The sequence below is a fragment of the Mirounga angustirostris genome, unplaced genomic scaffold (assembly GCF_029215605.1).
Source record: "Mirounga angustirostris isolate CCGP_5_RB_7025 unplaced genomic scaffold, mMirAng1.0.hap1 SCAF_5, whole genome shotgun sequence".
Lineage (NCBI taxonomy): Eukaryota > Metazoa > Chordata > Mammalia > Carnivora > Phocidae > Mirounga > Mirounga angustirostris.
In genome coordinates this window covers 140679326-140703859 of record NW_026991713.1, presented here as the reverse complement: position 1 = coordinate 140703859, position 24534 = coordinate 140679326, and the positions used below count along the sequence as shown (strand labels likewise).

General features: G+C 58.8%; 1 protein-coding gene across 4 annotated transcripts; it reads left to right on the top strand.

Annotated features, from left to right (window-relative positions):
- Window positions 1–102: 102 nt before the first annotated feature.
- On the top strand, window positions 103–24172 carry CLCN7 (chloride voltage-gated channel 7). Of its 4 annotated transcripts, XM_045874643.3 has the most exons (25): window positions 103–335; window positions 7197–7268; window positions 10776–10847; window positions 10974–11039; window positions 11496–11628; window positions 11874–11983; window positions 12539–12619; window positions 13464–13526; window positions 13618–13701; window positions 14285–14378; window positions 14612–14676; window positions 15179–15295; window positions 15959–16013; window positions 16484–16544; window positions 17038–17176; window positions 18018–18111; window positions 19166–19335; window positions 20391–20442; window positions 20683–20810; window positions 20976–21061; window positions 21282–21411; window positions 21942–22001; window positions 22068–22244; window positions 22395–22475; window positions 22667–24172. In XM_045874643.3, the coding sequence occupies exons 1-25, from the start codon at window positions 183–185 to the stop codon at window positions 22751–22753; spliced, it is 2430 nt and encodes an 809-aa protein (XP_045730599.1). In that variant the 5' UTR covers window positions 103–182; the 3' UTR covers window positions 22754–24172. The 4 variants fall into 4 exon arrangements, with proteins under 4 accessions (XP_045730599.1, XP_064448375.1, XP_064448376.1 ...); XM_064592305.1 differs by having other exon boundaries at window positions 21942–22244; XM_064592307.1 differs by lacking the exon at window positions 103–335 and adding an exon at window positions 4825–5107 and having other exon boundaries at window positions 21942–22244.
- The last annotated feature ends 362 nt before the right edge of the window (window positions 24173–24534 follow it).

Here is a 24534-nt window from a genome sequence, read left to right as displayed (position 1 = left end):
CCGCCCAGAGGGCGCCGGGCGCGGGACTACAACTCCCAGAAGGGCCCCCGCGCGCACGGCTCTGCGCGGCCGCCGCCGCGCGTCACGTGGCCCGTCCTCGTGGGTCACGTGGCCGCGGCGCGGGTCACGAGAACAAACACCGGGCCGCCGCGCTTCTCGGGCCGGTCCGTCCGCAGCGGGCCATGGCCAACGTGTCTAAGAAGGTGTCGTGGTCCGGCCGCGACCTGGACGACGACGAGGCGGCGCCTCTGCTGCGGAGGACGGCGCGGCCCGGGGCGCCGGCCGGCGAGAGCACGCCGCTGTTGAACGGGGCCGGGCCGGCGGCCGCCCGTCAGGTGAGGCCGTCCGCCGGGAGAGCCCCGGCCCGCGCCTCAGTCTCCCCGCCGCCGGGAGCCGGCGTCGACGTGGCGGGCGTGGGTCGGGCCTTCCCCGCCGCTCGGACTCGGGAGTCAGTGGCTCTGGCAGGCGGAGGGTCGCTCACTCGCCGGTGGCTGGCCCTGTGCCTGGCGGGTGCTGACCGGCGCATTGGTGCTTCCATCGCTCCCCCCGCCCCCCGGTGAAGAGGAGGGAATTGAGCCACGGACGGGTGCGGGAACGTGCCCCGGGTCTTCCTTGGCAGATGGCATTTGCTGGCATCGGAACCTAGGCCCTGGGGTTCTGGAGTCTTGGGAGGAAGCTCTGGGCCGGGTGACTGGTGGGGTTCGAGGAGCAGGCCGAGCTCACCATGACACTGTTTTCTGAGCGCGCACGAGCTTCCGCCTGCCGAGTTTTCTCTTGCAGTGTGGGGCTCTGTGGGCCACTCTTCTCTGCAGGGATGGGTACAGGGCGATCTTAGAAATGACAGGTATTTGCACCCAGTTTTCCTTACCAACTAAATGAAATGAGAGCGTGCAGACAGACGCTGTAAGCAACAAGTCAGAGTGGTTGCCGTGTGTTCGCGTTAGCGATGCGGATGGCGTCTTTGCATGCACGTATGTGTGTTGTGTTCATTTTGATTTAATGAGCTGTTTTTATGCGTTGTTTGGTCTTATTCTACTTTTGGTATTTGTTCTTCTGTTGTTCAGTATCTGTCCTTTAAACGTTAGAATGGTCCTTAAAAATTAGGAAGGACACAAACGTCAGGCTGTTTCTGTAGGGCTTATCTTCAGGTTCCCCCAGTCCCTTGGAAACACATCAGAGTGAAAGTGCAAGTCTGCTTTTTGAGTGAAATTTTGTCCCGAAATGCTCTCTGTGTCTACATGAGATGTGATCTGAAATGGCTAATTTGGAGGGGAGCCTTAAGGGTGCTTTGTTATTTTCTTCTTGGAACATTATTTTTTCCCTTTAAAAGAAAGTAACCTGGGGTCTACCAAATGGAATTGTAAAACTGGCTTTAAGGGTCGTCAGGTAAAGAGACTGGAAACGGTAAGGTGGAATTTGGGTTTATCTCAGGACTGAATGTGCATTTCCCACTTCTCTTGCAAGTAGACACGGGTGTTGGGTTTTTTTAAGAAGAGCCTTTTGAACTCTTAAAAAAAATCAGTCTTAAAAAAATGTTTGCAACTTTATTGTTTATTTGTGTTTAGCAACACCTGACTAGTTTCTCTTAAGCAATTAAAAAGGAATTATTAAGTACCTACTGTGTACCCAGCTGCATGCAGTTTGCCTGGAACACGGGAGCAGAAGCAGCTTCCTTCCTACTGGATGTAGGCTCGTGGAGAAACACGCCTGGTGCTCTGTGAAGACTGTGTGAGGGGCCCCAAGGGCAGGAGAGGTCCCATTTGGGTCCAGTCTTGAGGAGTGCAAGACCCTCAGGGGGGCAATAGGTGGGAAAGGATGGAGAGTGTGTTTGAGATCCTCTGTGAGTTTGGAAAGTAGATTGGAGTGGGGAGAGAGGCGGGTCAGACCTGTAAGGGACAGCTGCTGCCTTTGAATTTGGCTTTACTTCAGGGAGAGTTCTGCAGGAAGCTGGAGATTTCAGTCTTCAAAGATCGTAGCCCGCCTTGTGCGGACCGGTGGCAAGGGGGAGACCGCTCTGCACCCCAGGAGGCAAGCCCCATGGCCTCTTCTGCTTCAGGGTCCTCCCTGCAGAAAGGTGAATGTGTGTGCTGTGCTGAGCAGTGCCTGTCCCAGCTGGTGGACAGTAGGCACTCTCAGTGGATTAGTGTTGGAAAGAGCAGCACGAAAGCAACTGTCATTGGGTTATCATTCATGGGGTGACTCCGCTGGCCGCTGATGGGATTCCTTGATGCCGGCTTTCTTGTGGGGAAGATCTGCTTTGGGCCCGCAGGCTGAGTTCAGCGCTAGGCTCTGCAGCAGATGGTGGCCTGTAAGCTGCTGTCAGTCCGGGGCTATTTGAACTAAAATGACAGCCCGGACCAACAACCACCCTACAGGAACGTTCTAGTGAATCAGACGTGGGAGCTCATGGCCACCTCCTGGCCCTTTGGGGTTTGTTGCATCGTGTCCAGAGTTGGATGGTGGTGGTGTTGGTGCGAGCAGAGCCTGCCGAGCTCCTGAAGTAGCTGCTCTGGGCAGCGTGTGCCACGTGGCTACCCTGCCAGGCTGCTAAGTGCCAGGGGGGAGTAGGCACAGCCCCCGGCAGGATACACTGGTGACTGGCCTGAGCTCAGCCTCCATCTTCCCCGGAGCAGGCTGTTGAGAGCCACCTGTTGGTCGCTGTTCCCTTTGTCAGGCCCCTGGGCCGGTCGTGCTGGAGTGTGAGGTGATGGTGAGTTACCAGCGAGTCACTGCCATTCTCCCGCTGGGACAAGGAGGGGGTGAGGTCAGCCAGCAAGTCATGGTCATGTGTGTGGGCAGTGGGAAGCGGAGCATTTCGAGAACTTATACAGGGAACTTTGAGACGGAAACAGATGCTCCAGAGGTGGAGGGGTGGGGTATTTGCAGTGTTTGTAAATGCAGGACATTTCCAGGGACCTCGGCTTTAGGAAGCTCCACCTGAGACACCTTGGGGCCGGGGGAGGGTGGGGGAGGCAGGCGGGTGTAGGACTCTCAGGTTAGTGTTTAGAGTCAGTTCTACAGATCTTGTTTCTCTGGGAACTGGGTTACCTCTGTGTCCTGCCTTGATGGCTGGAGCCACAGACCACAGCCTGAGAGTGTCAGGGGCACGGAAGGGGTGCTCAGGGGTGGGTCATCTGTTGTCCTCACTGGCCCCTTGAGTTCTCTACAATAAGTGAGCACCCCGTCTTTCTCCTAGGTGGCTCTTAGCACCAGGCTCAGCTCTTCCTGGAAGTTCCTCTGCCTTAGTATCCTTGACCTGCTCTCCTCCCTCTCTGTCTGCCTACCCACAGCCTCACTTTGTAGGGTTCAGGCTGGCTGCTGCAGTGCCCTCCCTGAGGGTTCCCCAGATCTGTGTCCCTCCTGCCTTCAGTACCACCTGTGCAGGGTCAGTGGGGGTGGGACAGACCACCGCCTGCAGTAGGGGCGTAGACTTGAGAGCTGAGGGACAAGGCTGGGCCCAGGCCTAGATAGAGGGTCCCGAGAGCCCCCCGCTGTACAGCTTAGTCCTTCTCCTCATTGGGGTTCAGCCTGCAGGCCTCCTTGTCCACCTGACCTCACAGGCTTCCTCACACTTGCACTTACTTTGTTTATGGGCATCTGCGTGCTTGGCCTGGAAGCCTCTGGCTGCTGGAGCCCTCTGTCCTCCGTGCTGAGTGTGGAGCCTGGTGGCCGCTAGAACACACAACAGCCAGCGGGACAGCAAATGGCCTTTAGATTGTTTTTAAAGTTGGTTCTACTTTGAGTGAAAACACATAACAAAACTTACCACCTTGACCAGTTTGAAACATACAGCTCAGTGGGGTTAGAAGCATTCACGTGTTGTGTAACCGGCCCCGCCACCTACCCAGGGAACTGGTCCATCTTGCACAACTGAAACTGTCCCCATGAAACACTCAGCCCAGCCCCTCCTGCCCACCCTTCTACTCTCTGTCTCCATAAACCTGACTGTTCTAGAAATCTACTGTGCTGTGAGTGGAATCATACGGTGTTGGTTTTTTTGTGACGGGCTGCTTTCTCTTAGCATAACGTCCCTGAGGCTCGTCCGTGTTGTAGCGGATTGCAGAATTTCCTTCCTTTTTAAGGCCAGGAAACTTTTTGTTGCCCATATGGGCCATGGTATGTTTATCCATTCATCTGTCAGGGGACACAAGGGCTGCTTCCACCCCTTGGCTGATGTGAATCTTGCTGCCATGGGCATGGTGTGCAAGGGTCTCTGGGTTCCCGTTTCCAGCTCTTTTCAGGACACACCAGGGGTCAGATTGCTGGGTCACATGGTCATCCTGTGTTTCATTTTCCAAGGAAGCGCCACCCTGCTTTCCACAGCCGCTGCACCATCGTGCTCCCCCACCCCAGTGTGCAGGGCACCAGCTTCCCACATCCTCCCCGCACGCGCTGCTCTGTGGTTTGGCTGGTGGTGTTGAGCGTGTTTTCGTGTGCTTATTGGCTGTGCGTGTGTCACCGTTGGAGACGTGTCTTCAGTCCTTTGCCCACTTTTTTTAACCGGGTTGTTTTTGTTGTTGACTTGTAGGAGTTCTTGACATGTTGTGGATGTAAACTCCTTTCGGGTATGCGATGTGTAATATGTTCTCCCATAGTGTAGGCTGCCTTCTCGCTCTCTTGTCTCCTGTGATGCACGGAAGTTTCTCAGTGTGATGTGGCCGTCCCATTTGCATGTACATTTTTAAAATGTTTACAGATAAGTATGGATTTACAGGAAGTTGACAAGACCGTACAGAGAGGGCCCGTGCGCCTTGCCCCAGGTTCCTCCACGGCCTCCGGCCCACAGAATGACAGCACCGAGGTGACACCGGGACGTTGACGTGGGCACGTGGGCACTTCTCCACCCTTAAGTCCCGCATCTGCACCACCGCAGTCAGCATGCAGAGTGCGAGCCTCAGCACGGAGCTCTCTCGTCCTGCCTCTGTGGTCACCCTTCCTGCGCCCCGATCTGTTCCCATTGCCCTGGCCCAACGTTTTGAGTGTCAGGTCCGTGCGGCTGCTCAGTGTGTAATCTTTTACACACTTTTGGGATTGTCTGCTTTCACTCAGCATCACACCCCAGAGATTACGTCCAGGCTCTTGTGCGTGTCAGCAGTTTGAGGACCCGGTATGTAATCTAACCTGTGTTCAAGAGAAAGAAACAGACACAGTAGCAAGTAAATCACTGAGCTCCAAGTAAATGGCTTGTTTCATCACGAAAGATATTTCCTGGAAGATGCACTTAAAGCCCAGAAAAGAGAAGTGGGGGAAGGGAGGGGCCTCCACCTCCCAGTCCAGGCGTGCTGTCTTGGGGTGCAGGCTGCCCCGCCTCGCTCGCATCCTCTGGTTGGGCGCTGAGGACCTGTGTCACCTGAGCGAGTGCGTCTGTGCCAACTAGACCGTTCTTTTTTTTTTTTTTTTTTTTTTTTTTTTCAAAAAAAGAGCAGGTCAGAGGAGGGTCAGAGGGAGAAGCAGGCTCCCCACTGAGCAGGGAGCCCGACATGAGGCTTGATCCCAGGTCCCAGGGATCATGACCTGAGCCAAAGGCAGACCCTTCACCGACAGAGCCACCCAGGCGCCCCTGACCAGACCCATTCTTGTCACACCTCTCCTGAGGCTGCAGCCTGGCTCTTGGAAACTGCAGATGTGAGAGGAGATGTGTGATGGGCCCCGACTGTGGGCCCACTTGTTGTGGAGGGATGACTGCCCGGTGTAACCGAGCTTCTTCTCTGATCAGTGGTGGGTGAGATGAAAGTGGCCAGGCTGCCTTTCTCTGTGGCTCCACCTGCCGGGTCGGAGGGAGGGTTACGTTCTCCTGTGCCTCTCACGCTTGGACTTTGAGCACTGCCTGGCCTTGCTCCGCTGGGTTTGTCCATCTCTGCATGGACATGCAAACCTGTCTGGCTGGTCTGCGTGTACAGACACGTCCCCAAGGACATGCATTTGGTGTTGCTGTGGCCAGGCTGGTGGCCCAGAACCCCCCCTGCTTACACGTGTCCTGTGTGAGCAGAGGCTACAGCCAGGTCCGGGCCCCTCCTGGCTACCGTTGGCTTGAGAACTGGGATCCCTTGCTGGGCTGGCACAGTGGCCAGCAGGGCTAGCCTTCCTGCCGGAGGCTTGGAGCTCGGGAGCCCCACCCTGCCTTTCTCATTGGATTCAGCAGTTTGGGGGCATTGTCAGTGTTTTTAAAGAGGAATCCGTATTTCTCTCCGCACCCCCCGTGTTACTGGCGCTGAGTGCACGCACATGGAGTAGAGTGCCCAGCTGTGCACAGGAGCACACTGATCCTCACGTGAGCATGCTGCTCGGAAGCTCCCCCTGTTGTGGGGCGAGCGTGTGCCGCGGTAGCCGGGGTAACGGGCGTTGCGGGGACTGTGTTCACTACAGGCACCTGGCTCTGGCAGTGTTAGTAAGTTAAGCACAGTGAGAGGTTAGGGCGAAAGCTGGTAACAAAGTAGAACAATTGTAGCAATATACCCTCACCCGTGCTCCTGTGGGGGTGTGAGGTGGCAAATGCCCATGTGATGGTTTCAAGTGAGGAGAGCGGCCCCTTGTGATGCAGCACGAGGTGACTGCTGACCTTCTGACTACACGGCAGGAAGACGGTCATCTGCTTCCTGCTGACCACACGCGCCCGAAGCCGTGGATCAGGGGGACGATTATAGGATTTGTTCTCGTTGCTGCGGCAGGTTTTCCATCGAGTGCAGGGCCGCTGGATAAACGGCAGGGCGCCCAGCCCCATCTGCACTTAAGAGAAACCAGGGGTCATGTTTCCACGCAGCATCTGGGACCTACTGACCCTGAAACGTGTTTCTCTGAAATACAAACATGGCAGGTGCCTGCGTTCTGCCTCCTAGGCCTCTGCCATGGCCGTGCGGTGTCTGCTTGTCTGTCCCCGGTGGCTGGCGGCAGTGTGGCCACGTATCTGGAGGGCCTGCCTGGAGGCCGGGCACAGCTACCTGCCTGTCGGAGCCCCTTAGTCTCATGATGAGGGGACACGGGAAGTGGGTGGGGTGGGGGAGCCTGAAGGATGCTGGCATGGGCGCCCTGCAGCCCTTGGTCCCCAGGGCTGGCGGGTGTCTGTAGTCTCAGCCGTGCCTTAGGCCAAGGGGGGGGAGCGGGGCCTCTGGGGTAAAGAAGGTCTGGACTTCTCTGGGGTCCAGCACTGACCGCACGACCTATGACCGAGCACCCCACGATTTCTCTTATGCTTCTAGTCGCCACGTTCAGCATTTTTCCGGATCGGACAGATGAGCAACGTGGAGCTGGACGATGAGCTGCTCGACCCGGTGAGTAGTAGACTCATTCCCCAACCTTTCAGTTCTCAGCGCCTACCCGCCCCCAGGAAGGACGAAGCCTGCTCTTGTGGAGGTGCCAAGCAGAGTGCAGGCAGTAAACGCCCAAAAAGAAGGTGGTGGACGGACAGCAAACAGGGCCGTGCAGAGCGGGAGGGCAGGTGTGGGCGGTCAGCGGGAGGACAGGTGTGGGCCGGTCCATGTGGGGGGGCAGGTGAGGTGTGGGCAGTCTATACAGAGCTGGGGGACAGATGTGAGCAATTCCGTGCAGAGCGGGGCGGTGGGGGGTACAAAATGAGGAGTAGACCGTGGGGCCGCCAGAGCCTGGGTGACCAGAGAAGTTGGTTCTGAGGGTCCATGTCCCCTGAGGCTGAGCCAGGTGAGCAGAGATGGGACGAGTGCATCCCAGCAGGGAGCACAGAGCCTGTCCTGTGGAAATGCAGGAAGCAAGGCCAGGGCAGCAGGCACCATGTGTGGGAGAGGGGCACTGAGTGGGCTGGAGGTGAGCTCTGGGGACAGGGATCTCTGGGGTCAGGGACCTTTGGACAGTGTGATATCCTCTCTCCCGCCCCCGTGCCAGGCTGTCTGGCAGCTACTGGGGAATGTTCCTGAGCCTGCCCTACTCCCCAGCCTTGCATGTGATTTCCTCCTCAGGGTTTTGTGGTTTTGACCTGTGTCCCTCTCATGCCCGGTGATGGCCAGTTGATCTTTCCTGTGCTGGTGGCCATGCGTATGTCTTCTTTGCAGAAATGTCAGTTCAGATCCTGTGCCACTTTAATTGGGTTTTTTGTGTTTTTATCATCAGGTTATAAGAGTTCTTAGTACATTAGATGTACATTGTTCATCAGGTACAAAATCTGCAAAAAGTTTTTTCCATTCTTTGGGTGGTCTCACTTTCTCACAGTTTCCTTGGAAGCACAAAACTTTTAATTTTTTTTAGAGAGTGGGTAGGTGGGGTACGGGCAAGGGAGAGGGAGAGAGGGAATCTTAAGCAGGTTCCACGCCCAGCACAGAGCCTGACTTGGGGCTCAGTCCCATGACCCTGAGATCACAACCTGAACCGAAGTCAAGAGTTAAGACGCTCGACCAAGGGAGCCACCCAGGTGCCCCACAAAAACTTTCATTTTGATGAAGTCCTGTTGACTGTTCTTTGTGTTGTTGCTGTGCTTTTGGTGTCGTATCTAAGAAGCCACTGCCTAGTCCAAGGTCATAAAGATTTTCTCTTGTATTTTTTCTGAGAATTCTGTGATTTTAGACCTTCCATACATTTTTCACTAATTTTGTGTTTGGTGGAAGACAAGGGTACAGCTTCATTTGTGTATGGGTGTCCAGTTTCCCAGGACCATTTCTCAGAAAAAACGCTCTTTACCTAATGAGTCGTCTTGGCACCATGTCAGAGAATCAGTTAGCCGTAAACGTGGGGGTTTCTTCCAGGGCTCTGCTTGTCTTCCACTGATCCCCATGTCTGTGCTTGTGCCGGGGCCACGCCGTCTGGAGGACTAGAGCTTCTGTGGTGAATTTTGAAACCAGGAAGTGAGAGTCCTCCGGCTTTGTTCTCCTTTTTCCTTTTTTTTTTTTTTTTTTTAAGATTTTATTTATTTATTTTGAGAGAGTGCATGAGCACGAGCAGGGGGAGCAGCAGAGGGGGAGAAGCAGACTCCCGGCCAAGCAGGGAGCCCAACGCAGGACTTGATCCCAGGACCCTGGGATCATGACCTAAGCCGAAAGCAGACGCTTAACGACTGAGCCACCCAGGCACCCCTGTTCTCCTTTTTCAAGATCATTTTGACTGCTCAAGATCCCTTGCATTTCCGTGTGGTTTTAGGACCAGCGTGTCCATTTCTTCAAGGACGCCAGCTGGGGCTTCATGCTTCGTCTTCTGACCCGTGAACACAGTGTCTTTCCATTTACTCACATCTCCTGTTCCTCTCAACAGTGTTTTGTGGTTTTCAGCGCACACGTCTTACATTTTTTCTGTTGAATGTATTTGAGGAATAAATTTTATTTTATTTTTGATGCTGTTGTGCGTAGTTTTCTTAATTTCATTTCTGGCTGTTCCTTGCAGGTGTGTAGGGAAGCCTTTGATTTTTGCATACCAATCTCATATCCTTCAATCTTATTGAATGCTTTATTCTAATAATTTTTTAGTGTATTTTTGGGGATTTTGTGTATATGAGGTCATGTTATTTGCAAATAGTGAGTTTTATTTTTTCCTTTTCATTCTGGATGCCTTTTATATCTTCTTGCCCACCTGCCCTGGTAGGACCTCCAGGACCGTGTGGAGTGGGCGGGGCCAGAGCAGGTGCCCCTTGTGTTCCTGATCTTAGGGGAGAAGCTTCAGTCTCTCACCATCGAGTGGGATGCTCGCTGTGGGGTTTTCCTAGATGCCCTGATCAGGTTGAGGAGGTTCCTTTTTGTTCTTTGTGACATATTTTTGTCATGAAGGAGTGTTGAATTTTTATTAGATCCTTTTTCTGAATCTGTTGAGGTGATCATGAGGATTTTGTCCTTTATTCTGTTGAAATGGTATTGAGCTGTTTTTACTCACAACACTGGAGATGCCAAATGTGTGGGTTTTCCTCAGCAAGCAATTTTCCAGTTCTGTGCAGACACCGAGTGTCCTACAATTTAACTCAATTCTGACACTGTCTGCCCGGCATGAATGCAGACCTCCCCCCCGCAGGCTGAAGTCCCCATCCCATGAATTCGCCACCATGTCCAGGGTGTCATCAGCTGTAAGTCAGGGTTCTCACGACCCCCTTCTTGAGTGCCATAATTTGCTAGATCGGCTCACAGAACTTAGGGAAACACCTTACTTCAGTTACTGGTTCATCATCAAGGCTATGACTCGGGAACAGCAGATGGAAGAGACCCACGGGGTGGATGGGGGGGTGTGAGGGTGGGGAAGGAGCTCGGAGCTTCCAGGCCCTGCCTCCTGCCCGGGAGCGCCACCCTCCCTCTCCTGGCACCTCCATGTGCCCAGAGGCTCCAGAACCCCTTCATTTTGGAGGGGTTATACAGGCGTGGTTGATGAGATCATTGGTCAAGGGTGTTGGGCTCAGTCTCCAGCCCCGACCCCTCTGCAGAGGTCACAGGTCAGGGTGTGGAGCTGAGAGTTCTACCCTCTAGTCAGCCTTGATCTCTCTGGCTAGCAGCCCCCACCTGTGTCCGAGCACACAGAAAACACCCTCCAGAGAGGCTGCAGGATTTCGGAGTCTGGTGCCAGCACCTGGGACGTGCATTAGTAACATATTTCTCACGGTTCCACAAACATGATGTCCCTCGATTTTTGGATGTGTTGCTGGGACAAACCGAGGGACCCAATCTGCTGGCACCTTGTCTGGAACGTGTGTCTGCGTTCTTGAAGGGCGTGGGCCTGCACTTCCAGACTCCTGGAAGGTTTCGTGGGCCAGACGGACATCTGCCCCCTTCCCTTCTCATTCGTGCTTTGTTCCCACATGTGCGGGTTGTCAAGTGTGGCTCTGCCTCTTCCTTCTGCAGGAGATGGACCCCCCTCACCCTTTCCCCAAGGAGATCCCGCACAATGAGAAGCTCCTGTCCCTCAAGTACGAGGTGGGCCTTCTCCCTCTGCGCCCCCATCCCACGCAGCCCCTGGGCCCCTTGTCCCCCTGCCCACCTCCACCTGCTGTGAACCCGGAGCATCAGGGTCAGCCCTGCGTTGTGTGTGCCATCTTGCAGAGCTTGGACTACGACAACAGTGAGAACCAGCTGTTCCTGGAGGAGGAGAGGCGCATCAACCACATGGTGAGTCTGGGCTGCAGTGTTCTCGCAACACGCCCTGCTCTCAGCCGCCTGGTGCTGCTCCCCGGGCTGGGCACAGCCATCTCCCACTCCCTCCGTGGTCCTCGAGCCTCTGATTCTGGAGTCACCATTCATTCTACTGGTTTGTGTCTTGGAGCCAGAGACACCAATACAGGACACGGGGTGGGAGTGGGTGTGTCAGGTGCGTGTGATGGAGAAGGACATGCAGAGTCGGGTGCCTAGGCTGTCAGTTACCAATTGTGAGCTGGTTGGGAAGGCCCACCGCCTCTGAGATGTTGACCAGAGGCTGCCTCCCCAGGATGCGGGGTCCCACATGTGGCATGCTGTTGCTGGTGGTGGCCTGCAGAACCCCAGGGGCTGGTCGCACCATCTCCAGAGTGGCCTGTGAGCGGAGACCACCCCCACTGCACCTGCTTCTGATGGTTGCCCTCCCCATAGGCCTTCCGGACGGTGGAGATGAAGCGCTGGGTCATCTGTGCCATGATTGGGATCCTCACGGGCCTTGTGGCCTGCTTCATTGACATCGTGGTGGAGAACGTGGCTGGCCTGAAGTACAAGGTCGTCAAGGACAGTATCCTTTGTCCATAGTCCCCAGCACAGAAGGGGGCACTGGCTCCGCCGCAGAACACCCCGGTCCCAGGAGGGGCCAGCGGTGAGGCCTCCGAGCCGGGCGTGTTTGCCAACCACATGGGGGAGGCGTGGCTGCGTGGTGGCATCTCGTGCCCGGGATGGCGCTCTGGGCTCAGGAGGCTGGGCTGCAGGAGTGCGGCAGGCAGGCCAGGGGTGAAGCTGCCACTCGTCCTTGATGAGTGCCAGATATCGACAAGTTCACGGAGAGAGGCGGGCTCTCCTTCTCCCTCTTGCTGTGGGCCACACTGAACTCTGCGTTCGTGCTCGTGGGCTCTGCGATCGTCGCCTTTGTGGAGGTACGGCCACCAGGAGGTCACAGCAGGGGTTCCTGTGGGTGGGAACCCTGACTCCTGCTGGCGAGGTTTGCATGGCTACACCAGCGGGGCCTCTGGTGCAGGTGTTAGATATGCAAAGCAGAAGGCGCCTGGGTCCCGCGGCGCTCCTCCTGCCCTGCGCAGCGAGGACTGGGGGGTGTGCCCAGGCCGTGCGGGGCCTCAGCAGCAGGGCTGGTCCAGGTGGAAGGGAGCACCCCTTCTTTCCGGGACTTCTCCCAGAAGCCTCCCTTCCTGTGGCCTGCCTCTTGGCTTCTCCCTTGTCATGGCTGTAGCATCTGGAAGCTTCTATCTGCAGTGCAGTGTGGTGCCCCCCACTCCCCCTTGGGGACACTGGGCCTCCTCTGCCCTATTCCTGACCCCTCCCATGGCCTGTTCCCCACTACCCCCCATCATCACTGCCTCTGGAATGGGGAGAAGCGGGAACCCCTCCATGGGCAGCTGTCCCCTGCTCGGACACTGTGTGGCCGTGTCCGCCTGGGCCAGTGCGGCCATAGCACGGCCTCTCTCTCCTTCCAGCCGGTCGCCGCTGGCAGTGGGATTCCCCAGATCAAGTGCTTTCTCAACGGGGTGAAGATCCCCCATGTGGTCCGGCTCAAGGTGAGGCCCGGAGCGGGCGCTGGGCTGGGCGCTACCGGTTTGCCTCCCAGCACCTCTGGGACTTGGACTCACTCACTCACTGTGCTGCCCACGAGCGTGCGTGTGCATTTCACGTAAACTTTGGAAGGGGGTAAAATTTTCTCTTACGTGTTTTAAATTGTGCACACGTGCTTTAATGGGGCGTCTGCTGTGTGGAACGCATTAAGTTCTGCACGGTGGTTACTATCTCAGGAAGAGAAAGGCTCTGTTAGAGTGGTAGGTACACTTACCGTGAGGTTTTTCCTGTTTTTATAGTTTTCCTTGATATTCATTACACTTAACATTTTCGGTAATGCCCCGTTTCTGAGGAGATTGGGGTGTCGGGAGCGTGGTTCCTCGGGGGTCATTTCCAGGTGTCGGGTTGGCCCGTTTGGGGCGGGATGCTCTGGGGTCTGCAGCTGTGCACTGGGGGTGCAGGACCGGTGGTGGCAGCCTGAGGGAGCAGGGCGGCCTCGGGGAGGGCCAGTGCCTGCTACACACAGCAGGGTCCACCCTGGTGGGCACAGGGTTAACAGATACACCTGGTATGTGTCCAGAGGAGCAGGACTTGCGGCTTTCGGCTCTCTGGGACACACAACTTCTCGGGATAGAAAATTGGAAGGTTTGCAAAGGCAGGAAAGAATTGGCCTGAAGCCCAGCACCGAGGATGCCCATTGTGTGCTGGCCCTCCTGCGCGCCTTCCTTGTCTCATGGGTTTGGAGCTGGGAGCATAGTCTGGATCACTTCACGGACAGTTTTGCTACACGTTCTCGGACTGTGTGTGGCCTTTAATCAGAGACTTGACGTACCTTCCTTTGTGTTCTAGACCCTCGTGATCAAAGTGTCTGGTGTGATCCTGTCCGTGGTGGGCGGACTGGCGGTGGGAAAGGTAACGGAGCCCTGCTCACTGCCTGTGACCCAAGGCCAGTTTGTTCTCTCAGAGCCATGCGTATCTGAGAGCGGCTGTCCTGTGCTTCCAGGAGGGGCCGATGATTCACTCGGGCTCTGTGATCGCTGCTGGGATTTCCCAGGGGAGGTCAACGTCGCTGAAGCGCGATTTCAAGGTGAGTGCTCTTCTCCTGACGTGGACAACCCCAGCATCCCTGGGAGGCTCTGCTGGGACCATGGCCTCGCCCAAAGGCGCGTAGAGCCTCAGAGGAGGTCAGGAGTGGCTCACATGCAGATTGAAGCTGCTTTGTTTTCAGTTTGTCACGTTTCCCTCAAAAGCCAGCATTCTGATGGGTGTTGCACTGACTTTACATGGGAGTTCAGAGACATTTGCGGTTTTTACAGGACAGTCTTGTGTTTTTACATCAAGGTCATGTTTTCAGTGGCTTGTTTATTTGGCCTTCTTCCCATCTCCCGCGGGGTTTTGAGGCGTGTGATGGGTCTCTGGCGCGGTCTGAAGGTTCATCATCGTCTTGAGCCTCCTTTCTTGGCTCTTGGTCTGTGGGGGCGCTGTGTGCTGCTGTGTCTGTTCTGTGGTCTTCGTGAATCCACGTCAGTGGACCGTCAAGAGACCCATCCTGTCCCCTGTCCCTCTCCCTCGGGCCCTGTCTCCATGGCGCTCACCAGCCTTGCCACCCTCTGAAGGGAGCGCCCTTGGGGAAGCTGGCTGAAGCATCTTCCCACGTGTCCCCATTGCAGATCTTTGAGTACTTCCGCAGGGACACGGAGAAGCGGGACTTTGTGTCGGCGGGAGCTGCGGCCGGCGTGTCTGCCGCATTCGGAGCCCCCGTGGGTGAGGAGGACGGCTGCATGGGGGAGGCCTCGGTCCCTCCTGTGTGGAGGAGGGTCTTGGTGTTTGCTGACTCTGAGTACGGGGTGAGGGTGCAGGCACGTGCCCCCGACAGGCCCGGGGTCTGCCTCTGCCAGTCTTGGTGCCCCAGGGTTGTGGGGTGTGAGGCTGCATGGGGCGCAGGCTCCCCTGTGTGTACTGGGGAGCACATCCGGGCTGGGCTGCTTCCATTCCAGGTGGGGTCCTGTTCAGCTTGGAGGAGGGTGCCTCCTTCTGGAACCAGTTCCTGACATGGAGAATAGTAAGTGCCTACAGAGGGCCGCTTCCTTGTGGAGGTCAGGCCATGCCGTCCTTTGGCCTCCATTGCCCAGGCGGGAACCTGGCTCTTGGCCCGCACTGTGGTGCTTTCCCCTGGGCTCTCAACCCCGCGGGGCTGCTATGGCTGGCTCTGCCCGTCACTCGACCTGAGCTGCTCACTGTCCTCCCGCCACATGTGCCTCCCCCGTCGGCCGTGGGCCTTGTTTGTACCCTATTGTCTTCCTCATCGGGACCCCCAGACCGCGCCGCTCACCTCGTCCCTCGGCTCCATCACTGGATTGGCCCCGACACTTATCCAGACAAGGCTGCAAAGTGCTCACCAAGTCATGAGGGGCCAGGCACCTCCTGAGTGATGGGAGGGGAGGGTCCCCCTTCAAACCCCCGCCCCCCCCACAACCCCCTCCTGGCCCCCCGGGATCCAAGCCCCGGGGCTTCAGCTGGGCGGGCTTAGTTCTGATGGCACTTGTGTTCCTCTCTGCCCACAGTTCTTTGCTTCCATGATTTCCACTTTCACCCTGAATTTTGTCCTGAGCATTTACCATGGAAACATATGGGACCTCTCCAGCCCAGGGCTTATCAATTTTGGAAGATTTGACACAGAGGTAATATGCTTTGCTTTCTTGTTCCTTCTGCTTTTTTCTCCGGCTGGAGCCATGGCCACGTATTTAAGGTTCATCCCAAGGATGTGGACTCTTGGGAAATGGTTGCTCTTAGCTGCAGGATTGAGCTCTAGGGGCCGGGAGTTGACTTAGGGAAGCTCACAGCTGACCTACTTGTGCAGGTTAGGACATCTGACACCCTCTGGGTGCTCTCGGGGCGTTTGGGCTGGGCAGTCTGTGGACTGTCGGATGGGGTGCTAAGACCACCCGGGGCACGTGGGTGCCGTGCACTGGGACCCTGCTCCCGGGGGTGCTGCGCACATGGACACAGCAGAGCCCTTGGGTCACTCAGGGTCATGAGATGTGTTCCTGGGGCTCCTCCTCACTTGTGCCCCCCTGATTCCCATTTGGCAAAAGCTCGGGCCGTCCCCCACCTTCAGGTGGACAAAGACCTGGGCCGGGAGCAGGCGAAAGCCCTAGAGGGAGTGTGGTCTGCTGTGAACACCCGTGCTTCTCCCCTCAGACGCCCACGATTGTGCATGCAAGTGCTGGAGGCCCTGTCCGTGCTCGCATCAGAGCGGAGAGGGAGGCCCTGTCTGTGCTCGCATCAGAGCAGAGAGGGCTGGCGATGCTCTTCTCACAGGATGCTCGTTCTCTTCTCTGCAGACGATGGTGTACACGATCCACGAGATTCCTATCTTCATTGCCATGGGCGTGGTGGGTAAGGGCCATCCTGTGAAGGAATGCTTCCTGTCTCTCAACCCCCTCCCCAGGTGGTGGCAGGCGACTTCCAGTGGGGTCAGATTGTGTGGCGGGGTCAGGGCCTGGCAGATCCCAGGCCTGGCCCAGCTTTGAAGTAGCCGGAGGGGGCTGTGGCCCCCACAGCCCATGAGCTGTCCTCCCACGCCCTGCCCCGTTCACGCACCCCCGGGAGGGAGCCCACAGGTGGAAGACCGAGCTTTACCTCTGCTGGAGAAGCCCCTCAGTGGGGCACTCCTCTAAGAAATAGAATGAGTTCTGAACAGTGCTTTCTATTTGGAGAAACCTTTTTCCTTGGAAGGAAGGCAAAGCCTTTGAGAAATCCACCTGTCCGCCTGCCAGGCTGTGCTGACGAAGAGCACACAGAGACACAGAGCCTGTTCTCCTGTCCTTTTTCTCGTGTCCCTTACATGCTGCCCCTCCTGGCCGTAGGTGGTATTCTTGGGGCCGTGTTCAATGCCTTGAATTACTGGCTGACGATGTTTCGAATCAGGTGAGAAGCCTCCGTTTTGTGGACCCAGGACCTTTGAAAATGGGTGTGTTGAGGGTCTGTGCCCGTGGAGTTGCATGGAAGGCCATGTACCCACAGGCCTCTCGGTGGTGGTTCGTATGGGGGGTGGAGACAGACCAGCATTGGCTGGGGGGCCACGTGAGGCTGGGCGTGGCTGGAGGCCTGGGAGGTCCTGAGCCAGGGGACAGTCGGAACTGCAGAGGCTCTGTTCCTGTGAGGAGAGCAGTTCTGGGAGCTTTCGGGTTTCTGAAACCTTTGGGGGGCCCTGGGCTTGAGGAAGCGCTTCCTTCTTGTTCTTTTGCCCGGACTTAAAATGCCATCGGCGAGTGCCCTGGAGGTGACCTGGTGATTGCATGTGCTGTGTCACCCCCAGTCGTGTCCTGCAATGAGCTCTCAGGCACAGACTCCGGTGCCATGGCAGCTGCTGGGGAGTCCAGCCGTCCTGAGGCCCGGTCCATCCTGCTGTTTGCTCTAGGTACATTCACCGGCCCTGCCTCCAGGTGATCGAGGCCATGCTGGTGGCTGCGGTCACGGCCACGGTCGCTTTCGTGCTCATTTACTCATCCCGAGATTGTCAGCCCCTGCAGGGGAGCTCCGTGTCCTATCCCCTCCAGGTAGGAGACTCAGGCCTGGTGGGCGGGTCCACCAGGCAGGACGGGGCCGGAGGGTGGCCAACAGCTGAACTCCGGGCTCAAGTGGGCTTCACGGGCCTGCCGGGCATCGGGAGAGAGGACGTTATGCTGGGCGGGTCTCCCCAGTCCTCCTCCCAGAGCAGCACCCCGCCCGGGGCCACATGGGGACTTGAGTAGTGGGGGCTCATGGGTGTGGACTCGAGAAGCCCTGAAACCCGCACCGACATGCTCACTGCAGCGTGGCCACGGCGCACGGGGATCAACCCAAGTGTCTGCCAGCTGGCAAACCGGTCAGCAAAATGGGGTTTGTCCATAAGTGGGTTTATTTGGCCGTGGAAATAGCTGAAACCCCGACATGCTGCCACGTGGACGAACCTCAAAAACACCGTGGACAGAAGCCAGACACACAGGCCCCTGTGTCGTGTTAACGCTGTGTATGTGAAACATCCGTCAAAGCCATGGAGGCAGAGCAGATGTCTGGTGGCTGGGGGTGGGTTGGGGGGGAAGGGGACCCTAGGTGTCATGGAACCGTGCTCTGCTCAGCCTGGGAGGGCTGAGCCCGCCGGCGCCAGGGCCCAGGTGCCGACTGCTGAGCCCTGGAGTCCCTGCGTGCCTCTGTGACAGACTCACCGGCCAGTGTCCTGTGGACAAGCCCCTGTATGCAGGACCTGCCTCTGAAGCCCTCGCCGTCCCCGGGCCTGGCTCTTTGCATCCTGCCTCCGCCTGAGGCCATGACCCGACCCAGCCGTTAGTGGTTGCCCCTGGCGCCGTGCAGGCCGGGACCATCTGCCCCACCAGCCCATTCTCTCTTCCAACCTTGCAGCTCTTCTGTGCAGATGGCGAGTACAACTCCATGGCCGCCGCCTTCTTCAACACCCCGGAGAAGAGCGTGGTCAGCCTCTTCCACGACCCCCCAGGTGCGTGCCTGAGCTCCGTGCCGTCAGCCACACGTCCCCACGCCAGCCTTGACCCCTCCAGGCTACTCTGAGACTGACCCTGGGCCTCGGTGTCCCTTTCCGGCCAGCTGGGCCCCGAGGGCGGAGGTCACCACCCTTGCTGCGGTTGGGACCCAGGGGTGGGCCAGGCCCTTCCCCTCCTGGAGGGCGGCTGCTGGGGCTGCCTCCATCGGTGACGACATTCCTGTCCGCCCGGTGTTTTCCTCCTGGGAACTGCTTGCACAGGGCACCCTCCAGCCTCCACATACACTGGCCACGCACGTCCACCCCCACTGTGGGGCCCAGACTCACGACCCCGAGGTCAAGAGTCACGCTTCTCCAACTGAGCCAGCCAGGTGCCCCCAGCTGTGTGCATTTTTAATTAAAAAAGAACCAGTTGTGAGTGCAGACCACTGCTTTTAGCACACGCCTTCCACGGCACTCATCTGGGTAGCAGCCTCGCCTTTACCCACAGCACATGGGCCCCCGAGAGCGCCTGCTGTGTGCACCTGTAGACACCAACGTGTTGTCATTCTGTGACATCACCTTTTCCGTTTGGGGGTCCTTTAGGGCACCTCTAATTGCTCCTTGTCACGAACAAGGTCACTGAGAACTTTCTAGTCTTTATGCCTCTCTGCATGTGCAACGGTCCCCACAATTTATCAGGAAGGCTGAGCCCTTGGGACAGAGCGCCGAGCGGGGCCCTTGGGCAGGCAGCAGCCTCCTGGACTGGTTGGTCCCAGGCTTTGATGGGTTTCTTCTGGCATCTGGAAGTGTCTCCTATAGATTGATGGCTGATGGCCTCCCTCCCCTGACATCCAGGGGTCTGCACATCCTTCCCTTGGCCTCAGGTCAGTGTCCTGCTGGCCACACCGGGTCCCACCTGCCAGGCGGCCATCCTCCTGCCTTGAGGACTAGGCCTCTGAGATCCGCACTGTGGCCACCGAGGATGGGGCTAGTTCTGGGCAGCTGGGCAGGGTGGCTGTGTTCCAGGTGAATCCACATGGCAGGCCCTGGCCAGCCCCCTCTCCCCTAGGCTCCTACAATCCCATGACGCTTGGCCTCTTCACTCTGGTCTACTTCTTCCTGGCCTGCTGGACCTACGGGCTGACGGTGTCTGCCGGTGTCTTCATCCCGTCCCTGCTCATCGGGGCCGCCTGGGGCCGGCTCTTCGGCATTTCCCTGTCCTACCTTACAGGGGCCGCAGTGAGTGTTGGCTTCTCTGTGCACCAAGCCTGGGACCCAGGGCTCCCAGTGCAGGGGGACAGGTGCATCTGAGCCCCTGGTCGTTTGCGTGGCCTCGAGTTTTCTGGCTGCTGATGTTTGATGTGAGCACTCGATCAGCATGGCCGTCCGCAGACATGACAGACAGAGACGCACATCAGGAGAGATGCTCGGTGTTACTAGAGTGCGTGATTGAGGCACGTGTGTGCCTGGTCTCCAGGGGCTAGGCTTTCTTTTTTTGTATTTTCCTTTCTTATTTGAGTCTTTGAAATAAGATTTCTAAAACCGTGAGTGGACCAGGGAGGATCTCCCACCCCACCCCCACCCCCCACCCCTGCCTGCTCCCTTTTCCAGGTTTTGGCTATGCTTGCGTCACGTTTCCTTCCAGGTGTGGTTCTGGATTTTTCTTTTTTACTTGAGAGGTGATTCACGCACTGTCAGGCATCCCACCGTGGAAGCGTGCAGCTCGGGAGTTATTCGTGTGCGATAGTCATCTGGGTCACGCATCTAGTGTCATACATGGTGTACTCCTCTCCCCAAGAAATCTGCCCACTGCGGTCACTGCCATACCCCCAGCCCCCGCAGCCACTTGCCCGCCCTCTGTCTCTGTGGATCTGCCTGCTGCAGGCATTTCCCAGTGGAGTCGCTCAGGCGTGGCCTCAGTGTGGTCTCGCCCGTGCTTGTCTGTGATGGGCTCTCTCTGCACACATGGGGGGTGCCGCCGTCCTTCCCTGCATGCACCTGTCCCCGTTCCCTCCTCGGCACTGGGAATGCGTGCTCCTGCCGTAGCTGCCGAGTTGTCGCGTGTGTGGATGGCACAGATCCTTTGGGGCCTCCCAAGCAGGGTACACCCAGGGTGTTTCCGGACTTCGTTGTTGTAGATGCTGCCGTAGACCAGGTTGCACATGCGTGTGGGGTGTAGGGCTTCTCCTAGGGCTGGCATTGCTGGGCCTGGGGGCCTCCAGGGGGTCACATATCTCGGTGGGCTTGAGTAGGGGGCTGCCTCCCCTCTGACACCGCCTCTGTCATCCCTGCAGATCTGGGCAGACCCTGGCAAATATGCCCTCATGGGAGCAGCTGCCCAGCTGGGTGAGTCCTGGCTGCCGTGTGGGTGTCCCAAGGTAATGAGGAGGTGCCTTCCCCTTGGGGAAGGGAAGGCAGCGAGTCCATTCCATGGTGGCGTGCAGGGTCGCTATCTCCACTCTGCAGCCTGCAGGGCTAGACCACCAGGACGAATGGGTGGGGTGCCGGCACGAACAGTGGGTGATGAGGGTGGTGGCGCAAAGTGGCCTGCAGGGGCTGGAGCCTACCCCCAACCCCCCCGGGCAGGTGGGATCGTGAGGATGACCCTCAGCCTGACAGTCATCATGATGGAGGCCACCAGCAACGTGACGTACGGCTTCCCCATCATGCTGGTCCTCATGACCGCCAAGATCGTGGGGGACATCTTCATTGAGGTGTGGCTTATGGGAAGAGGCCTGCCTGCCTTCCTTGCCCCCTGCTCTGTGTATCCCCCCACCACGCCCCTGGCCGGGAGCCTGAGACTGGGGGCTGGGAGGTCTGCAGCAGAGGCGGCGGGAGGGGCCCTCCACCTCTCAACATCCCCTGCTGCTCCTCCTCAGGGCCTGTATGACATGCACATTCAGCTGCAGAGCGTGCCCTTCCTGCACTGGGAGGCCCCCGTCACCTCTCACTCGCTCACTGCCAGGTATGGCCGGTGGGGGGCCACGGAACAGTGGACAGTCCCGGGAGGTTTGGGAGGGCGCACTGGTATCTGGGTGTCCGGGCAGCTGGCCGCCTGGCTCCTTGTTCCTGGTTTTCCTGCATCTGGCAGCTTCCTGCCTGTTCAAGCTTCAACTTTGCTGTGAAGAGAGGGCGTCTGTCACGTGGTCGGTTATGGTGAGGCCACAGCAGATGCTCTTCCCCAGGGAGGTGATGAGCACGCCGGTCACCTGCCTACGGAGGAGGGAGAAGGTGGGCGTCATCGTAGACATACTCAGCAACACGGCATCCAATCACAATGGGTTCCCCGTGGTGGAGTTTGCTGGTGATACCCAGGTACCCAGGGCCACGGGCACAGGGGGGTGGCCGTCCCACACGTGCACATGGCCTCGGGCGTGGTGTGTGGGGTGGACACCCTGTGCGGACACGTCGAGCTCACCTCCACCACCTGCAAAGGAACTGGGTCACACGGCCGGGAGGCGGCGGCCTAGGGGGTTGCCGACCACTCAGGCTCAGCTCAGGCTCCTACCCCGGGCCGCGCCACCAGCCCGGGAGTCAGGGCCGTGACGCGTGCCGGGAGCTGTCTGGATGGATGTGGCGCGGGTGGCAGTGCACATCTCACCACGGCCTCTTGCTGCCTCGTCCGCACTCCATGGTCGCATCCCGCTGCCGCTCCTGGACTCTGGGCAGTGATGAGCGCGTGGACTGCCTGCCAGTGCCCAGAGCTGGCGGCCACATGTCGAGGGGGAGCCTGGCGGGGTGTCCCCGCAGCAGACATCAGAGGTCGCAGCGGGGCCCCCCCCCCCCCCCGTGGCGGGAGGGTTCTAGGTCTTGGGCTCCTCACAGACGACGGTCTCTTCCCCCAGCCAGCCCGGCTTCAGGGCTTGATCCTGCGCTCCCAGCTGATTGTCCTCCTGAAGCACAAGGTAGCGGCTGGGCGCCTGTGGGGGGTGGGAAACGCGGGCGCGGGCTCTGACGCACTCCACCCCCAGGTGTTCGTGGAGCGCTCCAGCATGGGCCTGGTGCGACGGCGGCTGAGGCTGAAGGACTTCCGGGACGCCTACCCACGCTTCCCACCCATCCAGTCCATCCACGTGTCGCAGGACGAGCGCGAGTGCACCATGGACCTGTCGGAGTTCATGAACCCCTCTCCCTACACGGTGCCCCAGGTGCCTGCCGCGGGCTGCTGCCGGGGATGGGACGGCTCAGACGCGTCATGACAGGGGTGTGCGGTCCCGGGCTCGGTCGTCCTGCCTCTGTTCATCCTTCCAGGGGTGGGCCTGGCCAGCAGCTCAGCGGAGGCCCTGTCCCCTTTGCAGGATGCGTCCCTCCCACGGGTGTTCAAACTCTTCCGGGCCCTGGGCCTCCGGCATCTGGTGGTGGTAGACAACTGCAACCAGGTGAGTGGCCGGGGTCTCCTGCCTGCCCTGCTCACGGCGGGCACAGGGACTTGCTCTCAGCCCCTGTGGGGGGGCTCAGGGCTTGGGACCAGACTGGCCAGGTGCCCAGTTCCGGGGCTCCCCCAGGGCGCGGCGCCCAGTTTCCACAGCAGCAGGAGGCTGCCCCCCTTGACCCGGCTTTGCTCCCGCAGGTGGTTGGACTGGTGACCAGGAAGGACCTGGCCAGGTACCGGCTCGGGAAGGGGGGCCTGGAGGAGCTCTCCCTGGCCCAGACGTGAGGCCCTGGCCCCTCCCTGGGGCCCCCACCTCGCTCCCTAGGGCAGCAGTGGATACAGCATTCCCCAGTCCTTGGGACGTGTGTGTGTCTGTGTGTTTGTGCGCGTGTGAGACAGTGAGCAAGCCGGCCCCCAGGGCGGGGCCCCTTGCTGCTTCTGTGCTGTCTGCTTCCCTGCGGGCCGGCCCAGGAGGACCACACCGTCTGTGCTTCACCAGCTGGGGCCTGGGGGACATGCAGCTGCTGCAGAGGCCTATAGCCTTGTCCCTTCGACTCTGTCTGCGGCCTTGAGGTGATGGGCCTGGACCTCGAGGCAAGGGCCCTGGGGAGCAGACATGGCAGCGGGCTTTAGCGGAAAGCCAGCTGTTTTCCCAGACTTACCACGTGGCCCTCTGGGGTCTTGGCCAGGGAGGGAGCTGAGAACCATCTGCGGGCCTGAACACCTCCGTCCCCCCGACGTCCAGACGATGGCTGTGGCCGGTGTGCACCGAGAGACTGGCATTCCTAAGCAGAGGGGCTCCCGCTGGCCTCCGAGGACCCCTGGCCCAGGGCCACCTTCTGAGGCAGCTCTGGTCCCCGTTCTGGGGCAGGTGGCCTCTGGGATGGGCCGGTGAGCCTGGAGCAAGGATACTGTGCCGCTCCCTGGCTGGTGTCCTGTGGCCCCAGGGCCCCAGGGCCCCAGGGGACCTTTCCTGGAGGTGATTTCCCCGGCCTGCTTCGGAGAGCAGGCTACACAGCCGCCATTGTGGCAGCCTGGCGGTGTGGGGGGGAGCTCAGCTGGGTTTGGGCCCCTTTCCAGGGAGCAGGGCCTCGAAAAGCCAGTCCCTTCCTGGCGGGAGCCCTGTGGGTGACGCAGGGGGATGAGTTTGGGGGGGGCTCTAGAAGGGAGAAATAAAGGAATCGTACCCTGATGGCCAGCACCGGCTCCCTGGTTCCTGCCCAGCATAGGCCATGGTCCAGCAGTCGGGGGTTTGCGGGGCCACTGAGCGGGGTCATCGGGACGGGGCCGCCTTGACCACCCCCCCACCGGGAGGAGATGGAGGCAAGAGGCCCAGAACCCTTGTGAGGAGGCAGTGGTGGCCCACGGACATCTGTGGGATATGCCGGCGCTGGCCCCGGACGCCTGGGGGCCCTCGGTCTGGACGCCACTCTGGGCCGCGAGGGGTGTGGAAAGGCCCCCAGACTGGGGTTGACTTTAGAGCTGTCGCCTTGTCCTGGGGAAGCTCTGGTCAGCCCTCGGGCAGGTCTGGGTGATGGGGCGCAGGGAGCACAGGTCCACGCTGGCCTGACACAAACCGGGGAGCATCGGGCCGGACTTCGAAGATCTGGAGTGGGAAAGCGGGAATGTCACGGTTCATGTGATGACACCTTGAACCAGCCGCTCGGCCCCCACATTGGGTTAAATAAAACACTGGAAACTCGCGCCTCTTTGCTTTCTTACCGTGGCCGCGAGGAGCCTGGAGGCACCACACAGCCCACGCCTGCAGCCTGCACCCTGTCCCAGCTCCCGGGGGCGCCCTGGCTGCGTGCCATCCCACCAGTTGGCCCAGCTCTCCTGACCCTCCCGTGCAGGCCAGCCGCCACCACCCACACCGGCCGGCTCAACAGCGCCCCCTCAGATCTTTCCAGAAATGGGCAGTTGGGGGGCCTTGCGGGGCTGGCAGAGTCGAGGACCCAGGTTCCACTGGCAGTTGGGCCACGAAGTCACCAGGTTCTGGTGAGAGAAAGATGGTTCCAGGAGAGCCCCAGCCGCGTGCCTGCCCTGCTGTTGTCTTGGAAGGAGAG

Coding starts and splice junctions, on each gene's coding strand:
- CLCN7 (XM_064592305.1), top strand. CDS start 183: ATGGCCAACGTGTCTAAGAAGGTGTCGTGGTCCGGCCGCGACCTGGAC. Junction 11,040..11,495: donor AGAGGCGCATCAACCACATG/GTGAGTCTGGGC, acceptor CCCTCCCCATAG/GCCTTCCGGACGGTGGAGAT. Junction 19,336..20,390: donor CCTACCTTACAGGGGCCGCA/GTGAGTGTTGGC, acceptor TCATCCCTGCAG/ATCTGGGCAGACCCTGGCAA.